The sequence below is a fragment of the Etheostoma spectabile genome, chromosome 24 (genome assembly GCF_008692095.1).
Source record: "Etheostoma spectabile isolate EspeVRDwgs_2016 chromosome 24, UIUC_Espe_1.0, whole genome shotgun sequence".
NCBI classification, from domain to species: domain Eukaryota; kingdom Metazoa; phylum Chordata; class Actinopteri; order Perciformes; family Percidae; genus Etheostoma; species Etheostoma spectabile.
This window is the reverse complement of record NC_045756.1, coordinates 15,236,205-15,254,431: the sequence shown is the minus strand read 5'-3', so window position 1 is coordinate 15,254,431 and position 18,227 is coordinate 15,236,205. Positions and strand designations below refer to the sequence as shown.

Below are 18,227 nucleotides of genomic sequence, written 5' to 3'. Positions count from 1 at the left end.
ATTTTCATGCCATGGGACCTTTAATGTTACTTTCAGACGGCAATCTTTCGTGTTGCTCTTGGAAGGAATGAGAAAGGATTAATGTCACTTTTTGAAAAATCACAATATTGCTATCCTTTCATTCTGAACCGTAAACAGCCGAGCAGCGTTCTATTATTGAACAAGTGAGCAGCTTCTGAATGTATCACTTTTGTGTGTTTTATTCATGGATTCAAGTTTTCTTTTTACAACAATAACAGAGAAACATTCACACGGGTGGTTGTCTGATATTAGAAAAGCAATACCTGTTTTTATTAAAGCCCATCTGATCTGGAGAAATAACCAATCTAGCCCCAGGGCCAGTACTTCATCTAGAATTGTAGAATCCACATTCAACGAGGAAATTGAAGTGGTAGGTGTAGGAGCCATATGGAGGGGATGTTGGTTTTTCTTCAACAATCGAAATCAATGTGGTGTCTGTAAATATACACGCACCAAAATCTGTCGTTCAATCTAGCTGAACTCTATAAAGAAAATCTGTTAGTTTACAGACATCAAGCTAGGCTATATGCTAGCGCCAAATGCCATTTGCTTTATTCGTAATTGTGGTTCCTGAAGCCGAGTCCAGCGACTCACCGTCCCAAAGATGCAAGGGTGGTTTTTTTCGCTCACAGGCGCTAGGAGGGAGCGAGACGACCATTCAACTCAAAAAAAGTCATATAACCATTCCAATGACTCCGAAGCTGTTCAATTAAGGTAAATCAAGCTAAAAAACTGCATAGTTCCCCTTAGGGAAATTATCACAAAATAGGAACTAGCAATTAGAGAAATGCGCTCAAATTGAAAGAATGTGCGCTTGAACTATATCTATATATGAATGAGGGGTTTTAAAAGTTTTGAAAGCTGCTCGAACAATTCTTAGAGTATGGAAGAGTACAGTTGCCCCAGATGTTAACCCTTGTGTTGTCTTCCCCGTCAAAATTGAAAATCAACACTTTTGTTAACACTTTTTATCAACGTTTTGAACTTTTTCTTTCGTTTTTGTCTCTTTTTTTCAACACTTGTCACTTTTGATTTGAACTACTACTGAAATACTCACTAACTTTAGTTTTACAGTTATTTTTGGAATTTATGGTCAATAAACCTAATTTTTTTTTTACGAAATTATACCTAATGTTTGAGTTAGCAAAGGAGAAATTAGGAAATATGGTGGTCTTTGGATGCTTTTATATAGACCTTAGTGGTCCCCTAACACTGTATCTGAGGTCTCTTTTATATAGACCTTAGTGGCCCCCTAATACTGGATCTGAAGTCTCTTTAATATAGACCTTAGTGGTCCCTAATACTGTATCTGAAGTCTCTTTTAAATAGACCTTAGTGGTCCCCTAATACTGTATCTGAAGTCTCTTTTATATAGACCTTAGTGGTCCCCTAATACTGTATCTGAAGTCTCTTTTATATAGACCATATTGGTCCCCTAATACAGTATCTGAAGTCTCTTTTATATAGACCTTAGTGGTCCCCTAATACTGTATCTGAAATCTCTTTCCCAAAATTCAGCCTTGGTGCAGAATTACTGCTACTAGAGCCAGAACCTTGCCCCTTATGACCTCATAAGGTGCAACTATTAGCCACTGTCACAGAAATGTTAAGTGAAGTGTATGAATATTCCAATAATGAATTCAACTTCTCCAGGACATCTCCGTAGAATATTTGTGTGCCCCTTCATCTTACTCTGTCCTTTTGTCTGTGCACAGGGAAGCACCCGGTGTCTGCTCTCATTGAGCTGTGTAACAAGAAACGGATAATGCAGCCAGACTTTGTCATGGTCCATCACAGCGGTCCTGACCACCGAAAGAATTTCCTCTTCAAGGTGGGTCATTTTGATTCTGTGTGTCAGCCTTATTCCTTTTCATTAGCTACTTACGTGTTGGACCTTTGAGGTTCGTCCTCCTGCTGTCAAAAGTGTTTGCATCTCGGGCGCCCGGATATCTCAGTTGGTAGAGCGGGCGCCCATATCTAGAGGCTTACTCCTCGACGCAGCGGGCCCGGGTTAGACTCCAACCTTCGGCCCTTTGCTGCATGTCATTCCCCCTCTCTCGATCCCCATTCATTCTTCAGCTGTCCTGTCAAGTAAAGGCCTAAAAGGCCCCAAAAATAATCAAATCTAAAAATGTGTTTGCATCTTTAATCTGCATTTGGGGATATCAGATTTAAAGAAATTCTGTATTAATTTCATCATCATCTGACAGCAATGCAAAGCGATGCTTTGAACAAAATACTAAGATACTGATGCTAAGCAGATATATTGCTTGGCTAATTAGCACTAAACACAAAGTATTTTTTTTCATTATTTTTGGGGGGCTTTTCCCTTTATTGGCGACAGTGGATAGACAGGAAAGGGGGCGAGAGATGGGAGTTGACACGCAGGTCGGATTTGAACCCAGGTCGTAAACACAAAGTTAAGCTGAAGTGAATATTTTTTATATTTGATAATTGGTCATAAACCCAAGTATTGGACACTGACAATGGGAAAAGTCAATTTCATGGCAATCCAATGTAAAGAAATATCACTCACAACCACAAATGTCAGCCTCATTGTGGCGCTAGGAGAATTAATTGTCTGGAAACCATGAGTGTCTGTACCACATTTTGTCCCAGTTCATGTTGTAGATGTTGCAATATTTCGCTAGCGGATCACTAATGTCACAAATTAACGCATCATTTTTTTAAGATATTTTTTAGATATTTCAGTCTGGACCCAAGTAGTGGACCAAACAACTGACAGACTGATTTTACCATTGCATTCATATGCAGGGCGAAAAATACATCCAATATTTTACTATAGTAGACAGTTGTCCGACTCAAAGCTAAATGTCTGTTACTTTGACATTTGTGATAGTTGTTTTTTATTTTTAAGAGCTTAATCTTAAAATAGTGTAGATATAAATTGTAAGACGTACTAAGAGCAAGACGACCAACACCTGTATTATATAAACTTCTATCTGTGTAATGATTAGAGCGTCAGTTCAATTGGAAGAAAACTGGATGTTTCATCCTCACTATAGCAAAATGAGTCATAACCATGGCAATGTTTAATTTTCTGGTGTGATAAGTTTTTTGTATTTGCAGTGCATTTTCTGAATGATGCAAATGTATATTCCATGCTGTTAGGGCTGGGCGATATGGAGAAAATCAGATATCACGATATTTTTGACCAAATACCTCGGTATTGAAATTACCGTCAATATTGTACCTTTGACTACTGATGCTTTTACAGAATATCCTCACACTTAGATTTAACCCGTGTGTTGTCTTCCCGTCAAAATTGAAAATTAACAATTTTGTCGACGCTTTTTATTAATGTTTTTAAATTTTTTCTTCCGTTTTTGTCCTTTTCCATCACTTTTGACGCTTTTTTCCCCATGTTTGTCACTTTTTCCGACGTTTTCAACATACATGACACTAACTTATTAACTTTAGTTTTACAGTTATTTTTGGAATTCATCGTCAATAAACTTCATTTATAAGAAATTATACCTAATATTTGAGTTATTAAAGCAGAAATTAGGAATTATTTAGACTCAAATTAAAGGAAAGTATGTTGATGGATAATACTGCAATACTATTTCAAAACTACTTATTTTATTTAAGTGCTATGAAATTGAATAAGACACCCCAAAATGACCCATCAAAAGAGCATTGTGTGGAGTTAATCATGTTATTTGGGGTAATTACCATTGGGTAGTTAAAAAGAACATTGAAATAAGAAAAAATGTCAATTTGACCCGAGGACAACATGAAGGTTAAGATAAATAATCTTCACTATTGTGAATTTAATGAAAGTAGGCAAATAATAGAACTGCTAAAACAGTCTGGTAAGTTCAGAAAATCACACCAATTTACTGTAATGCAGCCTTTAAAACCAGGAAAAGACAACACTCATGCCATATCACAATATTGCAATATCCAAAATCGAAGATGACATCTAGTCTCATATCATGATCTTGATATAATAGCGACATATTGCCCAGCCCTACATGCCGTTATTAACTAGTCCACATGATCAAGTTCAGATCAGGGCCAAAATGGACTTGGTTTCCAACTTGGAAACGCAAAACAGTTCAGATTTAAAGCAATAAAATAGATTTCTTTTTGTATTTTAAATGACTGCATGAGGTGTGCTTCACTCACTTATTCTAATCCCTGTTCTCAATCACAGGCAGTTTTCATTTATTGCATCTGCTGGTTACATTCTGATGTTGGATCCTCGGTCCATGTGTTTTGTTGTCTCCAGGTCACAGTGAATGGCGTGGACTACCAACCCCAGACGGCTAGTCCCAATAAGAAACATGCCAAGGCCATGGCAGCTACAGTAGCACTGCAGGCTCTGGGAGAGGTAATACTGAAAACAGTCATACAAGCAGAATATATTATATATCAATTTGTTTTACCTGTACTGTCTCTGTTTGGATATTCCCCATGCTGTAAGTTCCAAGAGCAAGCATTTTAATATACATGTAAATGCAAAAAGTACACGTGCTGTATTTACATAAAAGTATCTTAAATACTGCTTAAATGTCATTAAAACATCTCCTTCTATCAAAACTAAGATAAAGGTTGAGGTCTAATCAATGGATTGTCATGAAATTAAGTTCAGTTGTGGTCCAATGAGACAACCTGTAGGGGGACCAAAGGGGGAAAAGTTCTCTAGTGTGAGTGATTTGGCGGGCCAGCTGTCAATATGGGTTATTACCCAGAGTGCTTTGTTAATGATCATGATTACTGTAACATCCAGTGTGAACATTTAGGCCCTATTTTACCGATCTAAGTGCACGGCGTGAAGAGCCTGGCACAGGTGCATTTAGACATTTATACATAGGTGTGTTCTGGGCGTCACATGCAATCAACCAATCGGAGGTTGTCTCCCATTCCCTTTGAAAGCCAGGTGGGGGTGTACCTTGGCACATTGCTGTTATGATGGCAGATTTGCTAAGCAGGAAGAAAAGATTTCAGGAGAAGAATTTATGGAAAAACAGACATAGATGGCACAGAAACGTATGGAAAAACAGACACAGAAACGGCCTATACTGATACAAATATTTGGATATATATATATATATTAAAAAATAAATAAATCCAGAAACGTGTACCAAAAACATTAACAGACTTTCCTAACATTAGTTATTTGTAGTTATTTATGAGGTCTCACTACAATGATAACAATTTGTTTTGATTTATTGAACAGAACAGAACGGAGGAACATCAAAATATATTAAAGTTCTGATAAATATTTTTTATAAAGAAACTTAGCTATAAAACTTAAAGGCCTTTGAACAAAAACACAATGACAAAAAAAAGATATAATCGGTTTTGCCAACAGGGACGTTGTAGATCGTCCTCTGATGGACAGACTATGCAACACACACACTCATAACATGGTTGACCGGCCATTTTTATTTTGTAAATATTCATATCAGAATAATTTATTTGTCATTATAAATGATTCTGATGAAGGAATATTTAAAATGATATATATATTTCATCAGCCGTTATAAATGCCGATACCGATAGATCAGGAAATGCCTAATACCGGCCGATAATACTGGCCCACCGTCTAATTTTATTATTAAATTATTCAGTTATTTGTGCTGCATGACCACTCAGATTAATCCAGAACAGGGTTAGTTGTGTCCCAGTGGTTTTACTTAACCAGATTTTGTGTTATTTATCATTTAAATTTACTTGGTGTACATTTAATAAATGTGTTTTCATGTGCTAATCATGAAACATCACATTAATTCAAATGTCCTTCATTTTGTCCCTAGGTTCCTGCTGATGGACCAGGACTCTACACCGGCCCCGTCTTCACTGCCGCGTCTACTGGCCCCCTGTTTTCTACATAGACTCCACACAATAGAGGGACTGACACACTCTACGTAGTCCATTCTCTCTTCAGTTGTGGGACAGAAAGGGATTTTTTGAGTCCTGCTTAATAACCGGTCCATCATTTCCACTCTGGTCACTTATTAAAACAGCATATTCAAAAGTCAACAAATACTCCAGGCACCGGACAGTGAGTCTGGCTTCAGATGACGCGGAGTGTCTTGTTACAGAGCCACCAACGTCCTATTTTCTTTTAAACTACGTTCTTGACAGAGTGGCAGATATTTTTTTGCCGGGTTTTTAGGACTGCGAAAGAGTCTCCACCATATTAAAAGTGGATGGCATGTATGTATGTATATATGTATGTATGTATGTATGATCTAGTAGCATTTCAGCCTGATGTGTATCAGCTGACCAAGTATAACCCTAGAACAGAGACCAGTTTCACAGCAATGGATTGAGAAAATGAATATCTCTATAAATGTCCAGTTGGTGAACTTTTTGGTTGATATTACATTTGTGGCTTGGCCTCTTTCTTAAAAAAAAAAAAAAATGTTCTCATACAAGAAGCTGTTAAATTTTATGGAACTAACCCTCTAAAAATGTGTAAACTGAATAAAGATTATATTTATGTTATGTAGTAGAGGAAGCCAAAATGTGTTTTTGGCTAACATGCCTATGGTTAATGTGATTTAAGCTTCTTATAAATGTCACCGTTTCTACGACTTAGCAGGGTGCTGACCTCCATTTCAGTCCTCCAGTATACACGCGCTGTCGGCTGCTTCTTTTTGAGATTCAACTGGGCGATTTACCCGTAAAGTACCCTGTAAACACTGCCAGATGTTTCAGAGGTGGGTTATCTGCTGTGGTTTCCCTCTGACACCCAGCCCACTGATTGTGTAAAGTCATCATTTTACTCTTGTATGATGGAAACTAAACAAAATGTTTTAACCACGGGCGGTAAGAAAAGAAAAATACTTCAAGATTCAAGTGTACCATCCCAAATGGATAAACTACTGCCTATAACAATCTGTTTTACTCTGAGCATACTGTGTATAAGGCAGGTGTGGAGAATGTTACTTATGAGTCAGAAACTTTTTTGTTCTGAACATTTCTGACCAAGGGACGATCTGTACTGTAGATGCTCTTTTTAGATGTTTCTTATTGTTGACAAATGTAATAAATAGACCAAAGCCAACCAACAAACTGGGCCTGCTGAGAAGTATTATGTACGGAAGCCCTGAGAGGCAACTGAGAAAAAAACATTGGGATCCATTTTCCAAGTCTGATCTAACTTGTTTTCTCTCTTGTTTATGATATAAGAATAGGTGAATAAAAGGCTTTGCCAGAATCTTTCTTATATAATCTTTCTAATCTATTCCCCCCCCCCTCTCTCACCTCCATTACCTGTCTTCAGCTGTCCTATCAAAGGCCAAAAATGCCTGCATCTGTGAAACAGGTGGACACAAAGTTGTCAGGTGACAGGTGACTCTTTATTTGTTGTAATACTCATTTCAGCCACAGGAGGCAGTAGTGCACCCCTACTCATGTTAACCCTTGTGTTGTCCTTGGGTTAAATTTGACCCATTTTGGAAGAAAAAAAAAATGTCTTTCAACCAAAATTTCAGAAAAATAACGCGGATTGTTTCACACAATGATCAGCCCACTGCTGTGTTTCATTTTGGAATATTTTGTTAAATTTTATAGCATTCCAAAAACTGTTTTTATGAAAGACCATTGAAAAAAGTGACTAAAATGTCCCAAAAAATACACAAAAAGGCACAGAAAAAAATTGACAAAAACATCAGGGGGAAAAGCAACAAAGGTTTCAATTTTGACCCAGAAAAACAAAAAATTTGCATGGTTGACCAACAATTATTTCTGGGTCACTTTTCCCGAAGTTCTGTCAATTTTGTCGAAGTTCTTGAAGCTTTCTCTGACACTTTTTGACAATTTCTAACTTCCTGAAGTTTTTTCTCACTTTTTACAATGTCTTTGTTGTTTTTTCTGCGTTTTTGATGTTTTTTTCCCCCTACATTTGTCTGTTTTTTCAGTGTTCTTAAATCTTTTTTCTTCTTAAAATGCTATGAAACGATAATTAACTTGTGAGGAGCGTCATATGGAACCGTCCATGTTATTTTTTTTTTTACATTTTGGTTGAAGGAAACCCAAATTTCTGACTTAGATACTTTTTGAAAAGGGGACAAATTTGTCCCCGAGGACAACAGGAGGGTCAAAGCGTTCATCATTTCTTCCAGGTGAGTTTTAATTTCTCCATGCACTCTAAACACAAGGTACATATATTGTGGTAGCAACTAATGTCACATTACTGTGGTGTGTTTTTTGGGGGGTTAGAAATGTATTTTAATCTACGTTTGCCTGAAAAACAAAAGAAAGAAATCTTTTAGAACATGGGGTAGTGGTGCACTTCAGCCTCTGGTGGCCAAAGTGAGTGTTACAACAACAAAAAATCAACCCGACATCACAAAAAAATATGTCCGTAACTTAGAAAAATGATCCTTAAAAAAAGCATTGCTCCCCACTTGTTGCACAGATGGAATTGTTTTTATTTAATCTGTACTCAAGTTATGAAGACAACAATTTAGATCATCAGAATAATATTTTCCTTGCTTTGCGTACATCCAGATCATGATATATATTTGTGCAATAGAGTTCACCGATGTCCAAAAAAGCCACGATGTAGCGCCGTGATATGTTCATTCATTACTATTAACACGCACTGTAGTATATTTTACCTCAATTCCACAGACACCGTCTGCTGCCAGAAATACTCATTAGAGCACCAAATGGTCTTGTCCTTTGACCCTTCTCATGTCTCCTTGCTCTTTGGGAAACCCGAACATGTTGCTCAATCGATGGGATGGGACAAGGGGTCCTACGATGGTTGGGAACAGAGGAGAGGAATATATCGTATTTTCTCTACTAAGATTGGAGACAAAGCAACCTAATCAGGACATGGCTTATACTCTTTATGGATCCCCTATGGGAAATTACAATTTACACACCTATTCATGGAATTGGACCCAAAATGTTTCAAACAATCTTCAAAATACTTAACCCTGACCCAGTCCAGACTGTATGGCTGCAGCCTGGAGCGTCCCGTGTCACGCCATCCCATCTCATGCCATCCCGCCTGGTGACGTCCCCAAAATTCTACTTTCCAAAATAATTACCGCAGTTTTCAATTGATTGCAACAAACGTGCTGGCGAACTTACCCGTGACTCCATCTGGAAAATAATTAGCGATGTTATATTTTTGACCCTCTGAACTTACCGTTGGAGACGCCTCGGCATGAGATGGGATGGCATGATTCGGGACGCTCCAGGCTTCAGCCGGAGGGGGGCTACTACTCAGTGAGCCCTATGTAGGAGTCCTGTGCAGCAGCGGCTGGAAGCTGCGGCCCTTTGCTGCATGTCATCCCCCCCCCCCCCCCCCACACACACTTTACTGTCTATCCACTCTAACGATCTAATGAATGGAAAAGCCCCAAAATATTATCTTAAAAAAAAAAAATACATGACACTGAAGAACAAGCTCCTGGGATAAGGTACCCTGGCGCAATAAACCAATGTCAGTATTATTTTTATATTAATGGGAGGGTGAAAATGGACTAATTATGGATTTAGCTGACTTTCCATTCCGACATGTATCAGTTATGCGGAAATAACAAGAGAGCATGTAAAAAAAAAGCTCTTTTTCATTGCACATTATTATTATTGTTATACATTTCTGAATACAACAACAGGCAGCCGCAAACTGGCACGTTTTTTTACAATACCAGTGTTAGCAATATGTATCCTAACTATGGCATAAGGACATGTTGCTCTTCTGTTCATTTAGGTCTTGAATAAGTGTTTTTATAGTACTTTTGCGTCATGTTTATGTTTCATTGTCACATTGTAAACATCCCATTAAGTCAAAACATTAGTGCAAGCACTTGCTATAAATTGTTTTAACAAATTGACTAAAATTTGGAAATTGACTTGAAATGATTACTTTATGCTGTTCATTGTAATGTATACTTGTGCACCCTGTTGTCATACATACATATTTTTATTTTTTGAGGTGTGAAATCTTACAGTCCTGATTCCTTCACTGGTTTCTTGGTGTTCACACGCCTGACAGCCCCCCTGATGTCAGATACTGTAGGTGTGAGCGATGCACCCAGTCATAGTTTCTGCTTTTTGGCTGCTGAGGCCTCAAAATGAGCATAGAAAATGTTTCTTGCTATTAATGCATCAGCACTTGAAAGGGAGGAGGGGCTGGGCTTGTAATCTGTCACCGTTTCTTAGACCACGCCACATACTTCTGGGGTTGCCCTCCATGAATTGTAGTTCCACTTTCTTCCCATTGTCCATTTGCCTCCTTTACTGCTTCTTACATTGTATGTTTCCGGGTATAGTGCATGTGGTAATTCCATCCCTGATGGTACCGGTATCCTAATCCGTGGTTTTTGGTTGTGGATTGATTTAACCGTGGTTTAGTCTTGCATTGCCAGTATGGTCTGACTACCCTGCTATCTATTCTGGCATAGTGGAAAATAAGGCTTGGCTTTATTGTATTTCATTAAACCAATCACAATCGTCCTGGGCAGCGCTAAGCCCTGATAGCGGAGATATCAGGTCCTGCAGTCCCATATTGAAGTGTCCTTGGGCGAGAACCCGAGTTGTGTAGATTCAATTCAGTTCAATTTAATTTTATTTATAGTATCAATTCATAACAAGAGTTATCTCAAGACACTACACAATAGACCACACTCCAAATTTACAAGGACCCAACAGTTCAAGTAGTCTCCTCCAGAGCAAGCAAAAGAGCAGGAAAAACTTCCTTTTAGACAGAAACCTGGGACAGACCCGGCTCTTGGTAGGCGGCGTCTGACGGCCGTGGGGTTAGAATGAAGAGTGGCAATAACAAATAAAAAAATTAGTAGTTTGTAGCAGTTCTTTGTGTAGTCAGGGCATAGCAGGACGCTGTGCGGCATTACAAGGCACAGCAGGACGTAGCAGGACGTAGCAGGACGTAGCAGGACGTAGCAGGACGTAGCGACTAGCAGGCACTGCAGTGTAGCAGTTGAACATGGCATCACAGAACATGGAGCGGGACCAAGCGACAGCTGCTACCCTGAGTTTGGAGCCTCTCTGATCCAAGGAACATGCTGGGAAAAAAGAACATAAGGACTCCGGGGAATGACTCCCCAGAGCTAGGTTAGTAACAACATTTCTGGGACATGGATGCACATAAATGAAAAGATGAAAGATAGAGAGAGAGGAGCTCACGTATCAAATAAGTTCCCAGCTGTCTAAAACTATTATTACAACAAAACCAAGAGAGAACAGTAAAGAGAGCTCCAGCCCGGCCGGCTAGAACTCTCCCCAACCGGATCGGGCTGTATGCCAAGTCTCCCTTTAGTTTTATTATATTCTTGATTATATGATAGATAAATCTGAAAACTATGTGACTAAGAAATACTCCCTAAAGTAGTGTGAGTGTGAGTGTGTATCTGATGAGCAGGTGGCCCCTTGAATGGTTCCTATACTATGTAAAAGTGCTTTGAGTAGTCGTTAAGACTAGAAAAGCGCTATGTACATACAGTCCATTTACATCCATTAAGCCGGACTAGTTTAACTGATTACTGATTCTCTCAGATATGATGGTGATGATCTCTAGTGGCACGTTAGTGATTTATAGAAGACATAGCAACTGAGCTTTAGACTAGACCACAGGCACAGTTTAAACTTGTAACCCTAACTATCTTGTTCCAGACAACACGGGTTAAACCATAGACTCTAAAAACATGGGCGTTGTCTCGGTGACGTCACCCATAGGTTTTTGAAGAGCCATTAGGCTCGTTCGAGATGAACTGGAGACAGCAGCAGTGGGCAGTGACAAAAGGTCATGGTCAAGTCGGACAGTTTACAGCCGTTTCCATCGGCCTTCAGGCTGAACAGGAAGTCACAGCAACACACATCCTGTTAGATCCGATTCTGATTTAATAAAATTTTACCAGACCTATAGGCTTCATCAGCTGGTACACAGTCTCCAGTTGTTTTTATTAAGATAGAGTAGCTGTCAAAATGCTCTACATGCGATCTGTTGCTGATGTTAATAACCAGCAGACTGTAGATGATCTGTAATCTGAACTGAAATGGATTTCTCTCTGACTTGTTGACATCTGTATGGGCGGCTGTAGCTCAGTAGTAGAGCGGTTGCCTGCTAATCGGAAGATTGGTGGTTCGATCCCTGGCCCTGCAGTCCCACGTCAAAGTGTCCTTGGGCAAGACACTGAACCCCGAGTTGCACATCAGAGTGTGAAGTTGTGTGAGAGTTTATCTGATATATCTGATCTGAAGGCATGTGTGTGGATGTATCCTGTATGATGTAAAAGTGCTTTGAGTAGTTGTTAAGACTAGAAAGGCGCTATATAAATACAGCACATTACTACATTCATATCAGTGAACAACATGTATTCTGTACAGAATAAGCCTTTAAATAAGAATCAGACATATAGCAATTAAAATCCCTCAACAATAAGTTTGTATACCACGTTGAGTCCATTCTGAACCAGTTAGATCAGCTGAGAGCCAGGCGTTTCCCATCATGCCCTGGGTCTAGCAGCCGGTGGAAAGCAACTTCTTGCGCCTGCTGCCGCCTTGATCTGGCGAGGCTATCCCTTCCCACGTGTGCATGACGTCAGAGCAAGTCCGATTCTGCAGAGGCTGACACCTGATTGGGTGACATCTCTGACACACCCACCCAAGGACGGAAAAGCTTGTTGCACCCCGCTTCACACCGTTTTGAGGACTGACCGTGCCCAGGTTGTTGAAACAAGCCCACCTGGCATGAAGCTCAGGGCACCCATGTGTCACTCAAAGCAGTCATGCCCTTAATTATAAACGACTCTAATCCTTGGTTTAATTGAAACGGGTGAAACTGTTTTTTGTAAACTATGGAGTTTTTTGTTTCTTTATTACATGCATGAAAATAAGGAAAAAGGTTTGAGAGAAAAAAGTTATCACACTGATAGCAAAAAAAATCATTTTATGAGAGAAAAAAAAACATTTGAGAGGAAAAAAAGTTAAAATCCAAATTTTAAATTAAAAAATTGAGATTTTTTTTCACACTGATAGCAACAGATATAAGTTTGAGAGTTTAAAAAAATATTTTGAGAGATTTTTTCCCTCAGAAACAATTTGAAAAATTTCAAATTTTTTGTTTAAACTTTTTTTAGGTATTGTTTTTTGCCATTGGTATAAAAACTTTTTCTCTCAAATATTTTTTTGAATAAAAATCACTTTTTAATGAAAATTGTTTTATAATGTTTAAAACTAAAAAAGGTTAAAATATAAATTTGAAATTTTCCAAATTATTTCTGAGAAAAAAATGTATGTTTGAGAGTTTAAAAAAGTGTTTTAAGAGATTCATATCCATCAGAAATAATTTTCAAAATTTCAAATTTTTATTGAAACTTTTTTTAGTTATTATTTTTTGCTATTGGTGTGAACATTTCCTCTCAAATAGTTTTTTTCTCTCATAAAATGCATTTTTTGAGAGAACGTTTTTTTTCTTCTTCTCTCAGATCATTTATGTTCTAATTTTAAATTTTTTCTAATCTAGCTCCATAGTACATGTTTTTATATCAGCTGTAAAGTTGGAAATTTCAATATGGTTGTGTACGATTGGGTTGCTTTTGGAGACACTCCCATGTGGCCATTGTAGGCTTCTTGGTCACTTCCGTATAGAGAGAGAGAGAGAGAGAGAGAGAGAGAGAGAGAGAGAGAGAGAGAGAGAGAGAGAGAGAGAGAGCAGTATTTAGTAAATTCTACACATGCACCATTGTGGGCAGAGATTTCAATAGGATAACATCAGACACAGACATGGTGAGTATGTCTTCGTATTTTAACAGATTCAAGATTTTGTCTTGTGGGGAACACTAATTAATAATAACAACCATTGTTGCTATATGTTAAAGATGTCACATGGCAAATAACTGGGGATTTTGCCATCAAATGTGTTTAGATTGCATGTATTTAGGTTGTGATAGGGGCAAAGGAATGCAACCGTTTTTCTGTTGTTGATTTTTGTGAATGGGGGTACCGATATTCTCTCCACTAAAAGTAGATGGAGCACAGGAACCATAAAATCAGACACAGGCATACTGTGGTTGAAATCTCAGCCATTTCTATTTGGTGTCAAATTTGTAGCCGAGTGAATTTTACCTGCATGTTCTTAACCCTTATGTCGTCCTCGGGTTAAATTGACCCGTTTTCCCATATCATTGTTCTTTTTAATGACCTAAAATAACATAAGTGATTTCACACAACGCTCTTTGGCAAGTACAGATCTCTACTTTCATTAATTTTGGGGCGTCTTATTCAATTTCATAGCATTTGAAAAAAAAATTGTTTAGCCCTCATGTTGTCCTTGGGTCAAACTGACACATTTTCAGTTCATTTTTATTGTCACAAAAAGTGGGCCGTTGAAATAAGCGCTGAAAATGTCAACATTAAAAATATCAAAAAAACTCACCCGCAACATTGAAAAAGGGACAAAAATGTGGGAAAAAGTGATGATAATGTTGAAAAAACTTGAAATAGTATAGAGTAAAAGTTGACATATTCCAGTCTGTGATTATCCATAAAACATACGTTCCTATAATTTGTAGTCTAAACAATTCCTAATTTCTGCTTTTCTAACTCAAACATTAGGTATAATTTCCTAAAAATGAGGTTTATTGACCATAATTTCCAAAAATAACTGTAAAACTAAAGTTAACAAGTTAGTGATGTGTAGTGTTAAATGTCAAAAAAGTGAAAAACATTGGACAAAAACGTACGAAAATGTTAAAAACGTTGATAAAAAGCATCAACAAAAGTGTGGATTTTCCATTTGGATGGGAAGACGACACAAGGGTCAAAGCCAAAATGTAATCTAGACTCTTTTTGTGGATGTACCTGAGTTGAACTTTTATTTAAAAGCATAATTAGGACAGAACTACTAAATCAGCAATATTTCAGTTTCAATCCACAAAAGGTTTTAGGCCTGTGAAAATATTTAGACATACTGTACATACAACGCAGATATTCAGTAAAAACAGAGATTAGTAAAAGAATCCACTTAGAGCTAACCACTCCTAATGTTATGCACATTGTCCCTTATGATGCAACAATGCAAAAATGTTAAATACTCTTTTTACTTCGATCCATAAATATAAACAAGGAAATAGAATACAAAATCAGCAAGAATAACCCTTGTGTCGTTTTCCCGTCAAAATAGAAAATCAACACTTTTGTTGACTCTTTTTATCAATGTTTTTAACATTTTCGTAGGTTTTTGTCCCATTTTTTAAAACCGTTTTTTCTACACTACGTAACGCTAACTTATTAACTTTAGTTTTACAGTTATTTTTGGAATTTATGGTCAATAAACCTGATTTATAGGAAATTATACCTAATGTTTGAGTTAGAAAAGCAGAAATTAGGAATTATTAAGACTAAAATTAAAGGAATGGATGTTGATGGATAATACTACAATACCATTTCAAAACTACTTATTTTATTTTTTCAAATGCTATGAAATTGAATAATACACCCCAAAATATGTCAACTTTTACTCAATACTATTTTAAACACACTTAACCCTTGTGTTGGCTTCCGTCAACCATGAAAAAAAAAAGTTTTTTCAACATTGTTATTGCTTTTTCTCACATTCTTCTCACTTTTTCAATGTTTTCGAGTTTTTTGATATTTTTAATGTTGACATTTTTCAGCGCTTATTTCGACGGACCATTTTTTGTGACAAAAAAAAAGATCTGGTCTGGTCTGGTGGATCCACCACATTATTAAAAATACTTAACAGATGTTTACTTTAGCTCTATTACCAATGATACATACATCGTTCATGGTTCATATTTGCCATTTGCCCCTGTGAGATCACTTTTGATCATATAATCGTTTTTTGTGGGAAAACAAGGAAATTCAATTCTAAAAAAGGTAAAGAATAAAAGTAGAAATAAGATTTGGGATCATTATTGGTACTTTTGTCTTAGAAAGTAATCAGAACAGGTGAAAGTGCTTGAATTGTAACAATGTTGTAACTTTGAGTGGGAATAGCAGGTGCAAAAAGACAACATAGTTTTATAGTTGTTATTACACAATTATTAGACTTGAACACCTCATATGTAATAGTTATGTGAAGGGGGGGTGTACCGTGTGCAGTCATTGTTATTTTCTATGTTCTTCACAGAAAATGAGCCAAGGCCAATGAGTTTGAGTTAGAAGAAATAATAGATAGCAGCATTTGTCATTGGTCCCACAGACCCTGAACACCACACAAGGGTTAAAATGTGCATTTTAAGACGGAGAACAAACATATAATAACAAAAGCTTCAAAACCATGTCAGTTGACAATGACATGGTCTGTCAATCAGTAATACATGAGAATCAGGTTAAACGTTGCACCGAGTGAGCCCCAATCTAAAAAATACAGACAAGGTTAAATTGATCCCGAAACATCTGGACATGAATGTTGACAATATGAATTGTGAATATAATCATGGCCATCTCTCAACCTTTTTATGTACTACCTGTCCTTTTCTCTGTGACTCCTCACCTGCTCTCCTGCTGTGTTAAAAAATAATTTTGTAAAATTATATAAACCTTCTTTAATTCATCTTTGTGTTTGACTTTGCATAATGCGTCTCAAATAATACCTAAACATAAACATAAAGGACATGGTTTAGGTATGTGTGAATGTCATGATTGTTTCAAATAACAATGGATACTGATAGATGCCAGGCAGGGGCGTTCCCAGGACTTGAGGAGGTTGGGGCTTACTCAAGGACCGTTCTAAAGTACACATTTGAGGTATATGTACTTTACTTTAGAATGCCCCTTTTACTTCCACTCCACTGCATTTTAGAGGTACTTTTTACTCTATTTTTATCACAGCTGGAGTTACTTTTCAGATCAAAATTATTCATACCTTCCTGTCTAGTCAATCCAATATTAGTGACTCTGAATATGAATGTTATATATGTGATAAAGTGAAGGACTGTCGCACTGTTGCTTTCTCTGGAGGAAACTACTAGAACTGTTGGGTCCTTGTAAATTGTGGAATGTGGTCTAGACCTGCTCTATCTGTAAAGTGTCTCGAGATGTCTCTTGTTATGAATTGATACTATAAATAAAATTGAATTGAATTGAATTGAATTGATTAAATGTTCCTTTATAGGTCTTCACTTCTTACTCTAAATAGCATAGGGTTTAAAAAACCCTCTTGATCAGCTACAAAATGCAGGGCTGTGCTCATGAAAAGTAGAGTATTTTACACTTGGTAATGATGCTACAGACATATGGTCTTGATCATGTGATTGATATGACTCTTCAAGAGCAGGGTGGCCCAGTGGCCTAATGGATAAGGCATCAGCCTCCGAAGCTGGGGATTGTGGGTTCAAGTCCCACCTGGGTCAAGCAGCATTGTGTTTGTGTTAAATATGACAAAAATTGAGTGCGAGTAGATTAAGAGTAACTCCTTTTCCAGTGCCAACTAGTACGTGAAAGAGATCTAACAACAAAGATGAGCATTATTTTATATACAGTGTGGAGTAATGATTTTGCACAGTATACAGATATTGCACATTTGTGAAACTGCACAGTATTATCAAAAGTATAAAATACTGCATAGTTGGTGGGTTGCACTGTAGTATCAATAATATTAAATATAAAGTATTACACAGCTGGTGGGTAGAGGAAAGTCCAGGGTAAGGGGGGTTAGACTGCGGAGTTAGTGCATGTGTGAGTTCAAAGTTGTTGTTAAAGGTTATTTTGGGGCTTTTCTGCCTTTATTTGATAGGACAGCTAGGTGAGAAAGGGGAAGATATGCAGGAAATTGTTAAAGGTTGGATTTAAACTTTAGACCTATGCATCAAGGCACAAATCTTGACATATACGTGCACCTGCTCGACCCACTGAGCCAACCTGGCCACAAATTGAGCTCAAAGTGGTTGTGGCTTTTGGAAAGAAACTGTTCTTGAGTCTGTTGGTCCTTATTCCGATGCACCTCTAGCGCCTCCCTGAGGGCAACCGGTCAACCAGATCAAACCCGGTGGGGGGGGGGGGTAGCAGCCATCCTTGATGATATTTTCTGCTCTATTGAGATGTCCGTCAGGGAGGGGAGAGGACAGCCAATGATCTTCTGTGCTACCTTTACTACTCTCTGAAGTCTCTCCCTGTCTGCCAGGGTGCAGCTGCCGTACCATACTGTAGTACGCCTGCAGGCTCTCAAAGGTCAGCAGCAGGTCGGAGTCCAGGTTGTTCTTCCTGAGGACCCTCAGGACGCAGAG

The 18,227-nt window shown here is 37.8% G+C and overlaps 1 protein-coding gene and 1 non-coding gene across 3 annotated transcripts in view; both read left to right on the top strand.

Moving 5' to 3' along the window:
* The window catches only part of sonb (SON DNA and RNA binding protein b), a 39,439-nt gene extending 32,223 nt beyond the window's left edge, over window positions 1-7,216 (top strand). For both annotated transcript variants that reach the window (XR_004327863.1, XM_032505896.1), the window contains 3 exons: window positions 1,737-1,852; window positions 4,277-4,378; window positions 5,808-7,216. Coding sequence is in view for 1 of the 2 variants with exons in the window: in XM_032505896.1 (XP_032361787.1) it covers window positions 1,737-1,852; window positions 4,277-4,378; window positions 5,808-5,885 (296 nt within the window). In the remaining variant the exon portion in view is untranslated. The remainder of the gene's footprint in view (window positions 1-1,736; window positions 1,853-4,276; window positions 4,379-5,807) is intronic.
* Window positions 7,217-17,281: 10,065 nt separating this feature from the next.
* trnar-ccg (transfer RNA arginine (anticodon CCG)) lies at window positions 17,282-17,354 on the top strand. The gene has a single exon. It is a non-coding gene; the product is annotated as a tRNA-Arg (tRNA).
* The last annotated feature ends 873 nt before the right edge of the window (window positions 17,355-18,227 follow it).